At 34.8% G+C, this 20,406-nt stretch overlaps 1 protein-coding gene across 2 annotated transcripts; it reads right to left on the reverse strand.

The window, feature by feature from the left end:
- Nucleotides 1-48: 48 nt before the first annotated feature.
- Nucleotides 49-13,971, reverse strand: LOC136038066 (protein asteroid homolog 1-like). 2 transcript variants are annotated; one of them, XM_065721034.1, is made up of 3 exons: nucleotides 13,896-13,971; nucleotides 5,792-6,660; nucleotides 49-1,908 (listed from the first exon to the last, which is right to left on the reverse strand). In XM_065721034.1, the coding sequence occupies exons 2-3, from the start codon at nucleotides 6,593-6,595 to the stop codon at nucleotides 688-690; spliced, it is 2,025 nt and encodes a 674-aa protein (XP_065577106.1). In that variant the 5' UTR covers nucleotides 6,596-6,660; nucleotides 13,896-13,971; the 3' UTR covers nucleotides 49-687. The 2 variants fall into 2 exon arrangements, with proteins under 2 accessions (XP_065577106.1, XP_065577105.1); XM_065721033.1 differs by lacking the exon at nucleotides 13,896-13,971 and adding an exon at nucleotides 13,600-13,719.
- Nucleotides 13,972-20,406: the final 6,435 nt, after the last annotated feature.

Below are 20,406 nucleotides of genomic sequence, written 5' to 3' on the forward strand. Positions count from 1 at the left end.
AAATTAGAGAGGGGCCAATTTCCACTTAAAAAACATGACAAACAAGGCTATCAGTAAATATTTTTTTAATTTCAAACCAAAAATTCAAGTGCTATAACAAAAGAAAATAAACAAAAGACAAACGATTGGTCTCTACGTGATCAACAGAGCAGAAACATCATGAAGTGACGTTTTATGATTCAGCATGAAGACCAGACAATGATACAAAAACAAATCAGCTAAATTCGTATCAAATAATACCATGAGTAAAATAATAGTTTGCTCACATACTTTGGCTAAATCGTAAATGACAACTTTACGAAATGAAATCAATATCTTAACGAGCCAGCTGCCAAATCGGTTGACTCTAACATAAAACCAGAAGAAGGTGACAAACAAGATTACATTGATGACTTTGATAATAAAATACCAAGGACCTAATGAAAAACTATTTTAGCTTACGTTTGAAGTATAATGAATTTGCTATTTCACAAACAAGTTAATTCAAATGGTTTCAATTTTTTTAGCATTGTTAATAAAGAAATATTCAATTCAGGTTTGTTTTTTTTTTCAATCTGGGACTTCGATTCTTCTTTTTACGAAATTTCCCTTGCAAACTTCCAAAGTCAAAAATCATAAGATACTTTGACGCTAAGAGGTTGTCGATTTGGCTTCTGAACCGCTCATTTGAATGAGAAAAGCTGGTTGTTATACTTTCAATCTCATGAGCATATCATCAAGATTTCTCAATCTTTCGTTCGAATGATCTTGCTTGTACTGACCTTTAGTCAATGAAGAAAACGTTAAAACAACTTGCTTCAAGAGTCTATAAACAGATTTGCAAGTGCTAAAAGTTTCAATCCAGTTAGAGTTGGAGAAAATGTATGAAGCCAAGTTGTGCAAAAAGAATCCATTGAAGCATAAAACTGAGTTGGTTTCTGGATATGGACAACCGAGTAGCCGATTCATGTAAGTTACAAAGTACAGGATCATTTGGAATTCTGCATATTTATGAACGGTTCTTTTGTAGTATTTACACGCATTCGAGCTTTTCGCTGCATTGTCGTATCTACTGACTTTATATTTTGGTTTTGCAATGCTTTTCTGAGTACATCCGCGATCTTCTAAGATTTTGATCGCTAAATCACAATCTGATTTATCCAATCTGCTCCAGAGATTTTTGATAGTATTATTTGGATCACCCTCCATTGCAGCAAAAGGGTCAGATGCCTGATTTTGTCCATGACCATACTTTCCTACCGATCGCTGGACAACAAGCATCATAATCAATGCATCCACTTGATGTGAACTTGGATTAGTTTGATTATTCCAAAAGATCATTGAGCCAATAAACATTTGAATGTCCTTAGGAAATTGTTTGATGGTTCTAGATTGGAAATCATTGAGTTTCATTACTTGATTGAAAAAACGTTCCTTGGTCCCCAAAGGTAGCAAAGGTATGTCTTCTAAGTTTGGTACCGTTACGCATTGGCCTTCATAAAAAGGAATATTACGTTCTTCAATTGTCGCTCCAGATCTAAACTGTACAGTTAGTTGAGCAACTTTCACATTTGTTGACTCCAAAGAAATGTTTCTATAGTCATGACTTAAAAGCACCGCTGACAGACCTTTAACAATATCCATTGCTGGCAATAAGCTGTAGGGCTCTTTAAATTCTTCTACCTGGGCGAAATAAAAAAATTCTTGAGTGCAAACGATTCTCAAGATCCATGCAGGGAACGCAGCTTCCCGCGAAGCCGTCATGAACCACTGAGGCAAAGCTCTGTTTCCTTTCGAATTAATGATGATTTCCTTTCCACTTCCTTTAAGGAAATATTCAAGAGCAGTTGGTTTTCCTTCAGTTTTGCCGTAATACGCGAGAAGCTTCTTTAACTCTTCCTTTTTTTCTTCCTCGACAAGAGATAATATCTGGAACAGAAATACAGAAAGTAAAAAACCTGTACTACTACGCAATTAAAAGCTGTGTCTAGGAGACGAAGAGCCTGTACAAAGATTAGGGTAGTTGCTCACCACCCAGTTGGTATATTTTTTGTATACCTTATGTTACTAGATTTTAAAGAGCGACATTAAAATAAAAAGAGTTGAAATTAACTTGCAAACGAAGTAAAACTTGAAAAGGATAAAAATTACAACAGACCAAAATAAATTACACCAAATAATAAAGTTAAATTTTAAATAAAAAGGAATTATTAAAAACAATTGCCACCCACCACAAACCGTTTGGTCACGTGAATCATTAGTGCGCATGGATGCGAGGGGATAGAGGACGGTTGTTTGCCTTCCAATAGTTTCAACACTGCAACGGGTAGTAAGCATTCTACCTTCCTTCAATGCTTTCTAAGACCTTCCGTTTTATATGATGAGACCAAGAAAAACAATTACAGTTAGTTTTTCGACAATGACTATGATTTGATAATATGGGCAAATAGTATTGGAAAAGATATTAATTCCCCTGCTCTCAGAAAGAAATCAATTGTAAAGTTCGGTTTTATAGAAGCAAATTTTAAGGAATAAAAAACAGCGTTTTAAAATGCTATGCTTCAATTTGTCAATAAGAAACTGCTGATTTCAAGCTACAGCATGGGATTTGAACCCTCTTCCCTGGAATTCAGAAAAATTAAATAGCCAAGAACAGTCTAAGATAAGCTTATCTTAACTAAGTCATATTTCTCAACCTGAAGTAACATGTCATATGGTTATAACCATCCGTCTATGACGGAAAAATAATAATTCATATAAAATATATCAAACTAATATAACTTAGACCATGTTTCACTCTTATTTAAAAGTTCCGCTCGAAGTGGAAATTTTTGATGCATACTTATCAGACCCACAGGGGAAACATTCAATAATTTAGTTAGATTTCTCATGAAGGACAAACGCAGTAAAGAAAATAATGAAAATTTTGCACGAAAAAAAAAAATCGCATGGAATAAAACGAGCCAATATACTGTCCACTAATATAAGGTATACCTATTGTGACCAGCCACCGCGGTGGTGAAATGTCTAACAGAAATCACAAAACTTTTTGCAGGTATATTTTCTTTTTTAGCTTATAGCTTTGGGGGTAGAAAAAAGCTGTCAAGTAATTTCAGAATGGAACGGGCCAAACTGGTGGAAAGTATATTCTAAAATACGAGAGGAGGGTTTGAGTGAACAAAGAAAAAAGTAAAAACACAAACCCCTTAAAAATGACACGATTTAGTCCACGTTGTTGATCTCAGGAGGGATATGGTTGTGCGTATGTGAGAGGGGGGGGGATTAAAATAAAAAGCCATAAAATCAATAGGAAGGATGCGAACTACTTAAAACTATGCTATTACTATACGTTTGTGTAAGAACCTTATGTGAATGAAGACGCAAAATGAACTAAACATGAATAGGCAATGTGCGTATTTGATGAAGTTTATTGTCACACGTTCTTAAATGACCAATTCACACGTTATAACCATGTTGATAACCAGGGAAGGAATAAAACCTTGCGGGACCCCTAGGTTATTGTAATCTCTTAGCCTCCTTGGACGAAGGTTATTTCACTAAAACATATTAAAAATATCCTGGGCCCCAATTTAGGTTCCTTCTCTAAAATATCAGAATTAGCCCTCTGACCTCTAGCATAGGGTCTCGAATAAGGTGTCAAATTTAGAGCCATGTCTTTCCATCAAATTTTCCAGTTAATTTAATGAAAAAATTAGTTTCATTTTAGATCAAGCAAATATATTTGTAGTACAAATATGTACAAACATTTTACTCCATTTATGAAAAAAAGTGTAATCATTAAGAAATACTCATGCGCAAGTGCATGAGTGTAGCCATCAAGCTAGAGGGTCCTTAGGCTAAAGTATATACAAGCCTATTTGGTGATACAGTCTTGCTAGTGGTACATCTTGCTGCTAGTTTTGACTGGGAACTTACAAAGCACACTTTAAGCATCCTTTCATCCTAAGGTACCAACTCTAGCATTGCCTTGTTTGCTTGTTTTTTGACGGATAGGCCAGCTCCGGCTTCACACTATTTCTCTTTGCCCCAGTAGAAAACTTCATATTTATCAACCAGGATTGAAGCAAACCCATATAGTCAAGCTTCAGATAGAGCTGTTATTTCAACCTTGTATAACCAAACGGTCCTAATCACGCCCTCTCGGCAGTCGGGTTGCGTCTCAGGATTTGTAGTTTGAACATTACAAAAGACAAGACAGAAAGGTTTGTTCATCGTCAGAAATCGTTTCCGGGGATGGCTAGTAGTTGTCTCCACAGAAGTTAAATAAGTCTGTGGCTTTTTGTTGTCGTTTCATAAATCATCAAATCTTTTACAATGATAAGAGATTAGCATATCACCCAACCCTCCTTCTTTCCTGGCTTGAGAAATAATTAATATGAATTATTTTTTTTTAAATTTGTTGTACATCAGAATGTTTTGTATTCCCACACAAAAACCAGGGTACTGGATCTTATACTAGTTCCTTCCCCAGCTTAAACATTAGATTTTATGCACCAGTTGAACCTTGGCGACTTTGAACTATTGATGACTTTGACGGAATAGCTCCTTCCAATTTGTACAAATAGATGAGAAACAAAGCTGTTTGTCAAGTACCCCCTTTCTATCTGTATTTTCCTTTTAGTGATTAGAGGGATATATTTATTCCACCTCTTTTTTCAATAAAAACTTGTCTCTGCAACTACTACTGTTAATCAAAAAGGTGATTTTTTATTCTAGGGAATATAATTTCTAGATTTATAAATGAAACTTTTGTTTAATCCTACAGCCTCTCTTCTAATAGTACTAACTTCTTCTCATGTAAAACCAACACCTACATTTATATGCCTACACTTACAAAAAAATTACAACTTTACCGTTCCAAGAAAACTCTTGGTGCAGTAAAGTTAAGCTATGAAAGTTGAAAGTTTGAAACATATAATACCAAATTCATAACGATTATCTGCGAAGACTTTACATACAGTTGAGACAATACTGTTTCTTTTAATTATGAACAATTATTGTTTATATAACTTTGATTGTTTATAGAAAAATGCAATGAAAAATAAGACATTGTACAAAACAAGATTGTACAGCTTCATGAACTAAATTACAGTAAAAAGTAAAGTTTTCAGTTATCAGTAAAAAGAAAAAACAAATACATTCATAATTTTCCTATCCCCCTCTCTCACTGTTTTACAGAACAAGCATAATCTAAGAAAATTATTGGAAACAAAACAAGAATTAGCAGAATTAGCTAATTAAACAAACCAACTGAATAGAAGAACTAAACGAGAATAAAGAATGAACAGAAGAACTAAACGAGAATGAAAAAGTGCAGATGAACAGCTAAATTAACTAACTAGTTGAAAGAACAAAACTGAGAAGAGAATCATTCGGTTCAAAATTAAGAGAAAAAGCATTAGGGTAAGACAACCAGTACTGGGACACTTCAATCACTCTGCCTATTCTGGGACAGAATCTATGGTTGGATTGCAACATGTCCAATACTGGGACTAAAGACAACAGGTTTTTTTGGAAGCAACCCAGAAAAATGTATAGATTGGGTGTCCAAGATTAAAGCCTTTGTCCCAGTATTGGACATGTTGTAATCCAATCAAAGATTCTGTCCCAGAATAGGCAGAGTGATCAAAGTGTCCCAGTACTGGTTGTCTTACCCTAACAGAAAAAAGATTGTCTGTGTTTCTAAAAAAAAAGAACAAGAACATAGGAAATTTTCCACTCTACCTCTTCCATTCCTGTAACTAAAAAACAAAATCAATAATCTAAGAAAATTACTAGACAGAAAACTTACCTTTACAGGAACATCGTCAATCTTGTGCTGTCTTAACCAAGATGCAGCAACATCCATCCTGGATTGGAAATTAAAGTTTTTCTGAGCGTTATGGGGGCTCGTCAAAGATTTAAAATCATACAAATCATCTCCAAGTAAAACTCCCAGATATGGTAAATGTGTACTAGGTAAAGATAAATAATCTACAAATTTATCAGCCAGAAAAATCTTGCATTTCAAAGAAGATGAGCGTTTTCCTGGCGTATATTTAGCCATCATACCTCTGTTCAGAGAGTTTAAAGGTATTTGTTTGACGCCAAAGATCAAGAAATCTGAGTCGCTACTTAACACGGGGTAATGCATGCCTTTTGCAAACAAAGCAGTCTCTTCGTCAGCTTCAAAGTCATTTTGAATAACTTTGAAATTAAACATTTTGCAAGCATTGATAAATACCTCTTCGCCAAAGAGTGGAAACACGTTATTCCGGTTTTGGTTCCCCGGAAAGCATTTTGTAGACTTACGCAGTCTGTCCAGACGATTCTTCATTTTTTTGTTTCTATTTCTATTATCTACGCCAAGTCCTCCGTTTAGAACCATGATCGGTGTTATATTGCACTGCTTGAGTAATGAATTAAAATCGCAATACTTGGCAAATAGCTTGTCATAGTTGCCTCCAAAAGCAGGATCCATATCATAGCTAGACTTATAAATAGTAACAGCTAAATTGTTTGCATCAACAATTACTGTAGTTGATGTTAATTCATGGTCCTTAAGAAATTTATTTCCTTGTTTTTCAATGTAAGAAAACAGTCCTCGAATACCCATTATGAAACTGATTGGAAACAGCCTTCACATTCGCATTGAGAAAAGAATCTTGCCTAATGAAATCCCTGGAAAAAAATTACATTTACAAATAGCTCATTGACTGGCAATATCTAACAAATACTTGGTATTTTAGGTCGTATTTTTTTCATTAACCTCCTGGCCTTTAAAACTTTGATGACAAGAAATATCATCAAAGTTGTCATCGGAATCTCCCATATTGGTGGAAGGACCAATGACCTAATTCATTTTGTAAGCAATTGGCTAACACCATTGAAAGATTAGTTAGCTTTTCATTGCTTTTATGCTACAAAACAATGGCAAGAATGCCAAAAATGGAAATTTTAGACCAATGCATAGGCAGTTTAATAACTAAGAACACCTCTTCTAGGAGTTTTATCACTTTTAAAATTGAAGTTGTAATTTTTTGCAACTACAACCCAATGATTCTGTTTTCTCTCTAGCTGTCTCATAAATTCATAGCTGCTATACCCAGATACTTGACATGGCAGTTATGTTGATATTTTGTAAGTTTTACCCGTTTTTTGGAGAGATTTAACAATATGATCTCTGCCAGAGTTAAGGCGATGAAAGTAACTTTTCATAATCTTGTTTGCATTGAGTCCCTTCTCTATGGGACTTTTAAGCAAGATTATATATATATATAAAAAAAAACTTCAGGTGGCGATTGGTTACCACCTCCAAGCAGAAGTAATCCCCAGAATGACATCGTTGCCAATACTCAAAGCACACGGGGTTGTCACTAGCCAAAATGATTCTATGAGAAGCGGCTTACCAATCAAGCAGTAATCAAGTATTAATAGCGTTAATTCAAGTAGTAGGGCTCAAGTAGTATGTTAAACTTTTAGCTGGTATATTAATCAAGAAAACAAAAAATATACAGAAACTAAACTAACAGAATAAATATGGGCACTGTTTCTGTTCTGTCTTCACGGTACCAGTTCTAGTTCTTGGGGGTTCTTTGGCTGTTGTCTTTGTTTGTTCATTTTTTGATGACACTAACATTGAATCATGCTCATAGTAGCCAAAACTTTAAAAACAGAGCTTTGATAACAATATACTTACAAAGATCCGATTTTTCTATGGTAATTCTAAATCTGTAAAATTAATTATATTTAAAGCTACAAAAACCAAAAAAAAATTACAAGCCCCGGAAAATTTGCCTAGTTATCCAAACATGGTAAGAATATCCCTAAAATAGGGAGTGATCTCAGTGGGAATTCTACCATCAAATCCAGCATGTCAGAGAACCCCAATGCATAGGTTTTTAGCCTCTATCAATAAAAATATAAAATTTTGCTTTTTTTTCTGAGAAGGGTGATCATGGAAACGTGTTTTTCTTGTTATTTTTTTTCTCAGGGGTGATTGTACCAAAAACATGGTCCTAGAATGTTGGGAAAGGAATTTTACAAACAGAAATTGAAATATCTAGTGCCCTTTTTCAGTAGCAAAAGATATTGCAGCGTATTTTTTCTCTTATTTTGTAGTGTAAAATGTAGTCCTTACAAGATTAATATTTAATTCGGTCATCATTTTACAGATCCCATTAGCTGAGAATTGTTTGATGCTCCATAAAATTGTTTTTTGTGGTGTATAATTGCGAATCGCCTATTATAGAAATGAGCCAGTGAATCTTTGTGTGGAGGGGGGAGGAGCCTTGAAGCCTCAAAATATATTTCTATGCTCAAATTTTCATCTTTCGGTGATCCTTCATACAAGTACAGAAGGAGGGATGAGGGAGGGAAAGCAAATTTAACCTCTAATCTTATTTCATTCTGAGGACTTTTTTGGACTAAGGCTATAATATAGGGTATGTAGGATGATATTTCCCCTATTGTTGCAGAAATATTTTAAAAATAGCATAATCAATTACATTAATTCAATTACATTAATATGGTTATCTGTGCTAGCAAAAGCACTATCAGAAGTTTTGTTTTTACTAAGATTTCAATGGGGTACATTATTTCTAACTTTTTTATTTTTATGTATTTTTTTTATGTTTTCTTGTTTTTCAACTGACAATCACAAAAAAACAAAAACAAAAAAATGCCTGATAAAAATATTGCAAAGACTGTGATGGTCTTATACATTTTCTCAAAACGAAACTTGACTTAGTAAATATCAACTTAACTTTGAATCCTTAGAAGCTAACAGGGTGTACTGTCCAAGAAAAGTTGATCTGACCCAAACTTGAAAATCCATTGGTTAAAGTTAAGACGTATAGGCAGGACATGTCAAGTCGCATAAAGAATTGACATCCTGACAAATTTCATTGAAATTTTAAAGAAAGTAGTTGAAATTGGCGAATTAATCTTTTACAGATTTTTAGGAATAATATTTGAGGCAATTACTGGAAGTTTCTTTACCTGACTTTAAAACTTTCTTCAGAATATTAAAAGTTTGTCCAGTGATTAATTGCTTACCCTACCAAGGATAGTAACTAAAGGCGCAGCCTCATTTAATTAGGTGGCATTACTAGTAGGAAGAGTAGATCCAGTTAAGTTGAAGAATACAAATGGTATGTGTCATTTTTTTCTTAACTTGATAAAAAGTTTGAAAGAATAGGAAAACAAGTCTAAGAACGAAGATTAGGACACTAAAAACAACAGGTGTGAAAGTTAACAAGTGAAGTTCTGAACTATTAGTGCAAAAAAAAAATTAGGAATATATTACTGTTATTATAATTATACAAAGATAAATTATTATATAGTATATTTATTGCAAAAAAAAACACAATACTCAAAAGATAATTATGACATGAAAGTTTTGAAGGAAACTATACATTAAATTCTTTATCATGAAATCTTGATTTGGCCAAATTAGTCTTTAACAGCTGAATATTTGTGGCAGTTACAGTCAGTGTAAGCAAACCATTCCAAGGGCTGAAAACACTTGCAAAGAAACAATGTTTATCAGCTTACCTAGTTACTCCAGGCAGAAACAATTTGTATGGTTGCTGTCATCTTGAATGATAGGAAGAAAAACTGAACAATTGGTACAAATGTTGTATATTTTGTATATATTACAATAGGTACTGACAAGGTCATAATAGTTGCAAAAGAACTGAATTCAGCCTATTCAAACTCTCACTATATTCTAATTGTGCAAGATAGGGGATCATCTTTGTTGCAATAGGCTGAATCCTTTCACCCAATAGCAGGTTAGCTTTGTCCAAAGGATATACCAATTCAATTTGAGTATCCTAATAATGACCACACAGGAGATTCACAAGGAGGTAAAATTAGACAAAATTGGAGCAACTCAAAGGTCTTGTACGGAAATGGAGTATACTTCTTGGAGCTATAGATAAATTAAAAGTTTGGTTATCAAATGTGAGAGACTTGTCAAAATAATCTCCAATATCTATATCATAGAGGCTTGTCAAAATAAACTCCAAGATTTTTTTTAACAAAGTGATCTGATTTTATCTCACAAGCCTTTAAGTAGTTTTTGGACAGAGAATCATTACATGATAATAATCTAATAACTGGAAAATTCTCCTGATTGATATGCATAAAGTCATTTTAGATCTATGATTCCAATTGGTCTGTGTTGTCTTGAAGTAGTGATGCACCTTTTCGAGTGGAAATTAATTAATAAAGCTTTATGCCATCTGAGAACGATTTAATAGCTGCATTTTGAATACTTGAGGGCAAGTCATGTATCTATATACAAAGAAGCAGGACCAGAGCAGCTACCCTGGTGTGACTATACTTGGCAATGAAAAAGTTGGCAACCCACTTGCATTTGCTGACTTTAATCAGATAGGTAATCAGCAATCAATATTTGTGTTCTTATATCCAAATTGGACTGATACAATTTCTTCAGTAAGATTATGTGTTTGAAACTCTGTCAAAACCCTTTGGGAAGCCAAAATACACACAAAAAAATTATTTACTGTTATCAGCCATCTTGTGGATGTGGGTAGCTAATTCCAAGTCACTGTGTGTTACATGATCTATTAGTTTTAATCTAGGTTGAAACTGCTGCCAAAATTACTTGATGTCTTCTGTAAATAATGAGCAGGATCTTGGTGTCACTATTGACAATGAACTAAAATTCAGCAATGATACTAAGAGGTCTGCTACTGGGGCTAGTTCAACCATGGGACTGATTAAGTGTACTATTTCTACTTGTTCCCTTAAAGTCATCAGTCTTCTATATAAGGAACTTGTGCATCCTAAACTTGAAGTTGGTATGTCTCTTGCCTCCCCATATTTTAAAAAAGACATAAAGTTTGTGGGGATATGCAGAGACATACCACTAGTGATATCTGGCATGCAAGAGCTTTCATACCCTGTAAGGCTATCAAAGCTGAATCTCCCTACATTTGTTCTTGTTTACAGGAAAAATAGAGGGGATACCATTTTACCCAGCAAGTTATTGAGGAATAGCATTCTCACAGCATTATTCCTTATTTGTTGGTACCAACTCAAGAACTAGAGGTCATCACCTGAAACTTGTCAAGCAGTCTACAATATCTAGAGTCTGCACTCAATTCTTTTCAACACACATTGTCAACAGTTGGAAGAAACTATCTAATGAAACAGCTACTACTGAATCCATTGATGTTTTCAAACAAAGGCTAGATGCTGAGTCTCTCTCCAGAGAGTGTAAACTCAATTGGGATGCAACTGAGCATAGAACAACACCTGGTCACTAATTAACTTGTATTAGTTGTATACAACTCAAGTCACCATTCTGGAGCTCTACAAGGAGAAATCCTTAGATTACTCCTAGCTGAGGTAGTGTAAGGTAAAAACCATTCTTTCAACAGCTTAATAAATTCAGAAGTTCTGAAAATAAATGTGTATGATTAAAACAATCCGATTCAAACCCTGTTTTATGCAAAGGTTTAAGAACAGATTATTTCCATGATTTGGGAAAGGAGCCATTTATAACCCAAACACTATAATGATATGATGGTAAGGGTGAAAAATGAGTTAGTGACATATTTGATAATATATAATTTTAAAAAATCATCAATGTCTAGATATTTGATCAGGAGTATATACAAGATATTTTCTACAGAAATTATCCAAAACTATTTAGTTTCAAGTACATTTTTGAGTAACTGTATTTTGAATAATAAGCTTTAAAAAATGTAGTTCATTCCCACTTTATGTGATATAATGGCAGACAGGTTAAGAGGGTTTGATCACATCTTACAGCTAAAACACAGAAAAAAAAATGTGTTTAAGAACCTGGGAACATACCAAAAGGAGGACTTCCTCAAATAAGATGAAGAGGTCATTAGGAAATATTCAAAGGATGGGGGGAATTTCAAATGATTTGGTTTCTGAAAGTTTTCTTGTTCTTAATTATGTCCAGAAGTACTAGTTTCTCTTCTACACTAAACCTCAACTATGGTTATGTGACAGTTCTAGTGCTCTTGATGCTAAACTAATGGGTGAAAAATGTAAAAATTATGAACTTAAAGTGGTTCCCATGAGTTCTAAACATATAATTCTTGGTTGTTTGAAGTATTAAGCATCCCTCTGCCTTAGATTTTCTTTTTTTTTTAAGTCTAACCAGTCTACTTTTGAAGAGACTGGCTAGACTTTTGATGTGTCTATTTGGATATGCAAAAGACTGTAAATACAAGAGGATAGCCAGAATACAAATACTATTCATACAAAACTCATTGGTTTATAGAAGAAGGGAGTTTGATAAAGGCAAAAATGGTTGTATTTTCTATATTGTTAAGCATAAAAGACATAAGTCAACAGACCTGTCTTTTAGGGGAAGGGGAAAAAACATGATTAGATGCAAAATAATAACAACTAACAAATTTTGACTGTAGCTTTTTACCCCCCCCCCCTCTCCCTAATTTGCAAATATAAAGCCTAAATTATATATTTCACATTCATTTCACCACCTGTCACTTTTTTTTTCTGGTTATTGTTTCATCACTGCTAAATTTATGAATACACAGGTTAAAACAAGAGAGATGCATTGGTAGAGTTGTATAGGAAATATAGAACTTCAGGTAAATATTTGCACATTAGGGAGGGGATGGCTTAAATTATAGCAGAGATGCATGCAAAATACATAAGCTGCAATTATTCTGTACATTATGAAGAAAGGATTGTTTTCTCAACATGTTTCCTTCTCAGTATCCTCAAATATAGACTTTTACCAATAGACCTATATCTACAAGATAGGAATTCAGGAATCTATTTGAGGAACTTTGTTAACATATATTTATGCATATGTAATCTCAAACCCTTCACAAGTGAGATCCAGCTTTCCAGTGAGGTATTCCAATTTAGTTTTTTTTTTTTTTTTAATTGTATGACCACAAATGCAGATATGCAGCCAGAGGTGACATGTATAGAGGAAAGTTTGATTTCCTCTTTATATATTGGGGGGTTGGAAAATTGCAGGGCTCCAGGGATTTCAGATGGATCAGTGGTTATTACTTGGCCTTTTGGTGACCTTGTTGCCTTTGGGGGTAATAATAGAGTTAAATATGCTATACACTATTAAATTAGCTAACTAGTAGGTTATTAATATCCCAGATATACATAAACTTTAGTTTAAAATAGCCTAGCCAACTAGTCAGCTATCAATGAAGTTTTAAACACATGTGAAATTAGCTAACTAGTTAGCTATTAAGATCCCAGGTATAACCTTTAGTTGAAAATTGCCAACTAGTCAGCTATCAATAGTTTCTAATACACAGTAGAGCCTAGACTTAGCTAAATAGTTTGCAATTAAAGTCTCAGCTATATACAAATGTTTAGATTAGCAAACTGGTTGGCTTTTAAATATCACCTATATATACACTTTAGCCTGAAGTAGCCAACAGGTCAGCAAATAAAAGAAATGTATATGCTTCATAGAACTAGTTAGCTATTAATATCCCATCTGTATATAAACTTTAGTTTAAAATAGCCAACTAGTTAGCTATAAATAAAATTTCTATTACACTTGAGGAATTAGGCTATGTAACTTGTTGGCTATAAGATATCACCTATACATACCTTTTTGCTTCAATTCTGCTTCAAGTCACGTTCTTTTGAGTTTTGAATTTATACGCCTACTATGAGATTCTCTATAGATAGCAGTGCTGCTACTACAGAAAGCAGTGCTGCTTCAACCGCAAGAAGCCTACAACATGCACTTAAATAAATGTGTAAAGGAAAACTTAATAGCTCTTGAAGAGAAAACAAAAAACTACAATTCACTCCGCTCACTACTTCCTGACGTCCAGTCAAATCATATTGTACCACCTTTTGTCAAAGTATACCAGGAAATTTCTGATTGTACCAGAATTTACCTTTAGAGGTGAAATGTACCAAAATGGTACAACAGTCCAATAATATATCTTTATGGCACTTGCTACTTACCAAGCGACCAGTGTTTCCACTATGGGGATTTCTCCCCTAAAATGGGGATTTTTTAAATCTTTTAGGGGCGAGAGTTTTTTTTAGGGATTTGGGGATTTTCTAGGGATTTTTCCTCTCCCATGGACTTTTAGGGAAATTTTTGGGGTTTTCCTTTAGTTTGTTTATCATCATCATCTTCTTGATGAGAGAAGTAGGATAGTTCGATTTAGGATCTGTTTCCTTGCGAATTGAACTTGGAATCACAAAGAAGAACTTCTTCAGTTGCTTAAAAAATTTTAACACCACACAGATTTTGAGATGTACAGGAGTCCTAAATAACAAACTAGCAGCAAAGAACTGTTTGAAACAGTTCCATGCTGATGTGGGCTTCAAACAATAATTTCAGCTTGGACTGTTCTTGATTAATGAAGTCATATGGTTTGTCATTTTTGGGTTGTTTTTTCATAAAATTATTTGGTAGATAGCATGTCATTTTTTTACAGGTTAGATAAATAAAGTTATAACATATTTTGAAAGTTTTATAGGGTATGTAGTTGTTCTTACTATAGTAAATTTTTTTGACAAGCATTGCATGTACGATTCTTTTTCTCCACAGTACTTGTATGATGTTTAGGATTTGTGTGTAAAATCAAAAAAACTTGTGCTCGAACTTGTAGCCAGCTTTTAAGTACTGACGTGAATAATAGAGGTAGGCTATAACTATTCGAACACCTCTCTTACCGTTTCATTACCCTAGTTTTAACAGACAAACGAACTGACAGCCGTTAAGAACAATTGCACATGTAGGAATAAATGGATTGTGTGTTTTTGGCAAGCCTACGTACCCAGGGGAAAATCATGAGCCTTCATACTATAATTGGTAAATTTTTTGTTGTTCAGTTTTTTGAATTACAAATAAAGTGAACCTACTGCTCGAAGTCTTTTTTTTATGTTCTTTACAAATATGACAATCACTTCTGTCGCAAATTCAAATTTAAGCACAATTTGAGCTCTTGAAACCAAAATATATCTAGTTTTGGGGTATAAACAAAGCTTAAAACATTGGTCTCAGCATTGAACTTCCTGCAGAAGGACTATGTGGAATCGACTAGTGCTTCAGAAATCGATGTGAACAATCGGAAGTTTTAACTTCCCCTTCAAAGCGTTTACTTGGGTCCGAACGGACAAGATTCCATCTGTACGTCAAGGTCAGATACCGCCGTCCCCCCTGATTCAATCGAAGTAGTTCTCAAAGCTGCACTGGCGTTCCATATCAAAGCAGTAGGTCAGATACGGAAAAGGTTCCATTTCGAAGACGACATTTACAAATATGCTGAAATGGTTGACCCAGTGTCAGCCCAATCACCTCAGCCTGCCTCTCTGCTACCTTTTGTTAGGAAGTATGGACAGATCCCAAGGGACGGAACCAAAACCGAGCAGGAGTGGAGGAGGTAGAGCCTCATCGATACTGAAAACGTCAAAACAATGGATGCCGTGACCTGCTGGTGTTTGGTATTGGTGAAAAAAAAATGCTGCCGGAACAGAATTTTTATCCTAACCTGAAACCGGCAGTATCATTTATTTCCACTGTCCCATTTTCAAATGTCAATGTCGAGAGGTTTTTGAGTGCTGTAAAAGTAGTAAAACTGACCGTCAGAATAAATTGAAAACATAAACTTTGTGGGGGATTCTAAAAACAAAATATTGAATGAAAAGGGTCCAAGAAAGTGTGGAATGTGAATATGATTAGTTTCTTCACCACATGAGAACGGTGAAAGCTTCAGCCACCATACAAAAAATGTTGAAGACACATTAGGGGAAGATAAGGTCTGATTACGTTTTACAAGTTCCGATTGAACATATTAAACATCTTGTACTGTAATCTACATTACAGTATTACATTTTCTTTTCTATTTGCTTAATATTTTTTTCAGTATATTCGAAGCTATTTGTATTTAGCTGATGATTAAAAAACACTTTAAACGGCATGACAAGACATTCTATTACGGTAGTGATAACTAGACTTCAATCTAAGAAGCGGTTCAGGGAGTAATTAGAAAATGGGAGATTTTTAGGGATTTTGGAACTGAAGATGGGGATTTCTAGGGATTTTTCAGCTCTTTATTAGGGATTTAAAAAATGAGAAAGTGGAAACACTGCTTTACTGACAGATTTTTCATACAGCTTATTCTTTGGTAAATGTTCAGTCAAAGGCCTTCCTAAGACTATCCTTAATATGAAGCACAGCTTAGATACCAATACAGTTATGAAAACTCCTATCTTGCCCATGAGAAGCTTTTGGTACAGAGCTCTGAACTTACGCCTACTCTAAGCCCCTTGCTCCGACGCGTAGATCGTACTACAACACCATAGGCGGGAATACAGTTATGAAACTCCTATCTTGCCATGAGAAGCTTGAATAGTTTTGTTGAATACGTGCCAGTTTCCTGTCTCCAGCCGCTAGTATCGCTACCACGCACTGTGTCCCAAAAATAAATCGAGTTTTCATAACTGTATATTGGTATCTAAGCTGTGATATGAAGAAAGAAAACAAATAGATATAAAAGAAAAAGAATGAACGTAAACTTAATGTAAAACTGGAAAATTCTCATTGATGGTTTTACTGCCAATGACAGCTTCCAGATCTAGCTCAGTATTTGCAGATCCTGGGAAATCAGGTTGACATTTGGAATGCATTATTGACCCTATTGCATTTCCACTAGGGCCTTTTCCTTGTCTGGGAATGAGATCAGGGGAAAAGTTTAATGGAAAATTTTCCATTCCAGATTCTAAGCCAAGGAGGGACTTTTCCGAACCAAGCTCTAATTGACTAAAATTCCGGCTGCTATTATTACAGGACTGATTTCCTTGCTTAAGATTTGCGTAACTGTTACTCATGTAACAACTCAACCACCTAACAACGAATTATGCCCAAGTTGCAACTTTAATCCAAGCCTGTATCAATTTTAATTGACAGAACACAGTTTGATTGTGTAAATGCCTTCCAAAAAGCCACTGCTCACGATATTGAAGGAAACAAACACCTGTATAGTTACAATAATTTCCACCTGCAAAAATATTTGACACGCAAATTTGTGTAAAGTTTAAAGCACAAAAATAGTAGAACTTCAATTCACCCATCAAGTCTAGAACTCAGCAAAACGAATCAAGTTTTGAGCAATTTCAATTTAAACTGACTATTTTAGCTAGACATGATTTGTTTGGCTTTGATTGAAATGCATCAAACAGGGTATAAATCAAATGACAGTTTGTTACATTTTATCAGAGAGCATTTTTCATAAGGAATTTTTTTTCTAAGACAAAATACCTGACACTGGAATTTCGTTTTTTCTTTTTACTTTCATGATACTTCTCCTAATATCAGTGGTCTAGAAGATTTACGCCACGTGTAACCAGGGTCGTATCCAGAATATAAAGATTTCTTTTGGTGGGGGGGGGGGAAACTTCAGTAACGCATAATAATTTGGATACTTTTGTCTTATAGTCATCGCACTCAAGTTCTGTCGGGAAGTGAAGTTTGGTTAATGCTAATGAAAAAAAAAAAATGCTTTATCAACAAAATTCTGAAAACTACATCGAAGAATTATGGGACCACATCGTATTAAATACGTAACCTAAACTAACCTAAACAAAATACCAACTAAATATTTAATCAAAATATAATTACAAAGTAGTTTTCCACCGAGCCGAAGCTAATATTGTCTGGTATAGACCATGAAAACTGGTTATTTTCTCATGTTCGCGATACAAGATCTTGAATGTGGTGGCTATAAGACAGAAAGTATAAAAACTTGTTTATATTCATTTTTGTTGCGGTTTTACGAGTGGGACAAACATTTAAGTAGGGCAAAGGTTCAAATCCCTAATCCTCCCCTAACTGGATACAGCCTTGAGTGCAACTATACTCACAGCATCTTTTTTATGCCACTATCATTTATGAGCAACAAAACAATTTCTCAAGGGAGGGCAGGTAAATTTTTAATAAAGGCTCATTTCCTATAAACATCAACTTATACAAATGCTAAGAAACATTTTACCTTTTAAATTTCTTTTTTCTTCCACCAGGTAGACCAAACGTCTATTTTAGCCCCTCCCCCTGTGGAAACCCGCGGATTTTTGGCACTACCTTGAGATACGCAGCTAATTTCAACACGTATTCTCTGATTAGCATTCAGTGTCTCCCGTCTGGTCACATTTCCTTAGAGCCAAACTAGTTTAAAGAAGCTCTTTAGAGACGATCCTTTTAAAAGTAGGAGCATGTGAAGCCTCACTCACCTCCACTAAAGGAAGCAAAAATATTTTAGAATCTTGAAAATATTCCAGGAAATTTTGCATAATTGGCTATTTGTTCGCGATTTTGACTAATTAGGCCCCTCACAAGGTCGTATCCAGGACCTTTTTTTTGCTGGGGGGGACTGGAGTTACAAAAGGATTGTTTTTTTTTGTTTTCTGAGTCGGGGGGGGGGGTAAAAATGCATCAAAAATTTGTATTCATTCAATGTTGTTAGGTTTTTACGATTGGGACAAACCTTTCAGGGGGAGGGGGGTCCAAAATCTCTAGCCCCCTTGGATACGGTCTTTGCCCCTTAAATAAATTCTAGCCAACGATTCAAATCCTTTTTTTGTATTTATGATAAACACCAAATTTCAACTTACCAGTAGTTTGCTTTATAATTACAAATTAAATTCCCAAATTCTTACTCATTTTTAATATTAAAGATTAATATCGCTTTCTATATCCTCATTTGCAACCTGCAATTGAACACTTGGTTAAATAAATGTCTTTTTCAGAGGACGGTTTTGCATCCAGGGTGTTAGATGGGTCAAACAAGGTGTCGGCACACTTTATCGGCTCTGAACAGAAGACATAATTTGAGCATAATAGACCCAATTCTCATTAAGGATCCCAAGTGGCTAGTGTTGATGAATTGAAGACATACTCCAATCAATAAATCTTGCATATTTTAAGTTTGGAAACTGATTACACCGCACCATCCTGATTAAGTGATTATGTAATTTCTATGTTCTTTAACTCCTAAACTTATATATTTTTTTTTAAATATGATTTTCTGCATTTTCCTTTTTTAAACAGTAGATAGAATCAAACTCCTTTCTGATTAGTTTGTATTCGTAATAAAATCCCTTAGGGGATTGCTAAGAACGTATCTAGGACTTTTGTTCGGGGAGGGGAGAGGGAGGAAGAGTTAAAAACTTTAAAAAACGCAAAAAAATCTCTTTATATTCAAATTCTGCTACACTTTTACATATCGGACAAAATTTCGAGAGCGAGCTCAAACCCTAAAACCCCACTTTGGATATGGTTGCTGCAATAACTGCAACATAGCAAAGAGCAAACCAAATCCCATTCTAAATGGAAATAGAATTTTTTTTTTTCAAAGGCAAGAAAAAAAAAACACGTAAAGCTGACTGTAATGGTGACTATCATTTCGGTAGTTCTTAATAGTAAATGTTAACTGCAAAAGCGAATTTATGGAATCTCAAAGAGCGAGGAACTCTTTCTTAAAATATGTCAGATCAAAATGAAGTGTCTCATAGGAAAAATTGCGTTCAAAAACCCTTTAGAAGGGAATTAGTAAAAAAAGAGAAAAAATGCATCATAGACACTACTGTGTCTGATTTTATTTCTTTGCCACTGCTTAGGCACTGGAACACGAAGCCAGCGTTTAAATCCCCACATTCCCGCGGAAAATCCCCCCACACACAAAATTTAGCAACCAGAGAAATTACGTACTAGGTGATGGGGGTTATAGCGTCACTCATTGCAATAGTACTTTTTCTATGCAACATGAATAATACGTTAAGGTGCATACCGGAAAGAGAAGAGATGGGCCTTGCCATGGAATTCTTGGGGTATGGAAGGGGAGGGGGGTAACAAGTGCTGCCATGAGCTTTTTTTTTCACCGATATTGAATGGTTATTTTCCTCTTTTCCTATACAAAATGTTCACACGTATTTAAACATACGCATACAATGTATTTAAACATCAGAGAACACTAATGTGGAGGTTATGATGGCTTCAGCCACGTGAGAGATCACGTCATGCAGAACTTCCATCCACATGAACAATATTACCCATCTCTATTCACCCCAACCTCTTTAGTAAAATTATTATTAAGAACCATTTCGAAAAACTACTGCTCATCGAAAATTCTGACTCAGTATTCAAATCTTGTCCAAAATTCTACTTGCAATCTAATACTTGAATTATCAAGCAGAAAATTGAACAAGAACCAAGAGATCGATCATATGGCACTTGTGACGAGGTCTGAAGAGCCAAGAACTTCTTCCCACCAAGTTCCATTACGATCTCTCCACTCCAAGGGTTTTCCAAGATTCCCGCTTTTTCCCTCCAATTCCCCCCAATGTCAGCGGATCCGGTCGGGATTTAAAATAAGAGCTCCGAGATACGAGGTTCTTCTA

Source organism: Artemia franciscana, chromosome 17, assembly GCF_032884065.1.
Source record: "Artemia franciscana chromosome 17, ASM3288406v1, whole genome shotgun sequence".
Lineage (NCBI taxonomy): Eukaryota > Metazoa > Arthropoda > Branchiopoda > Anostraca > Artemiidae > Artemia > Artemia franciscana.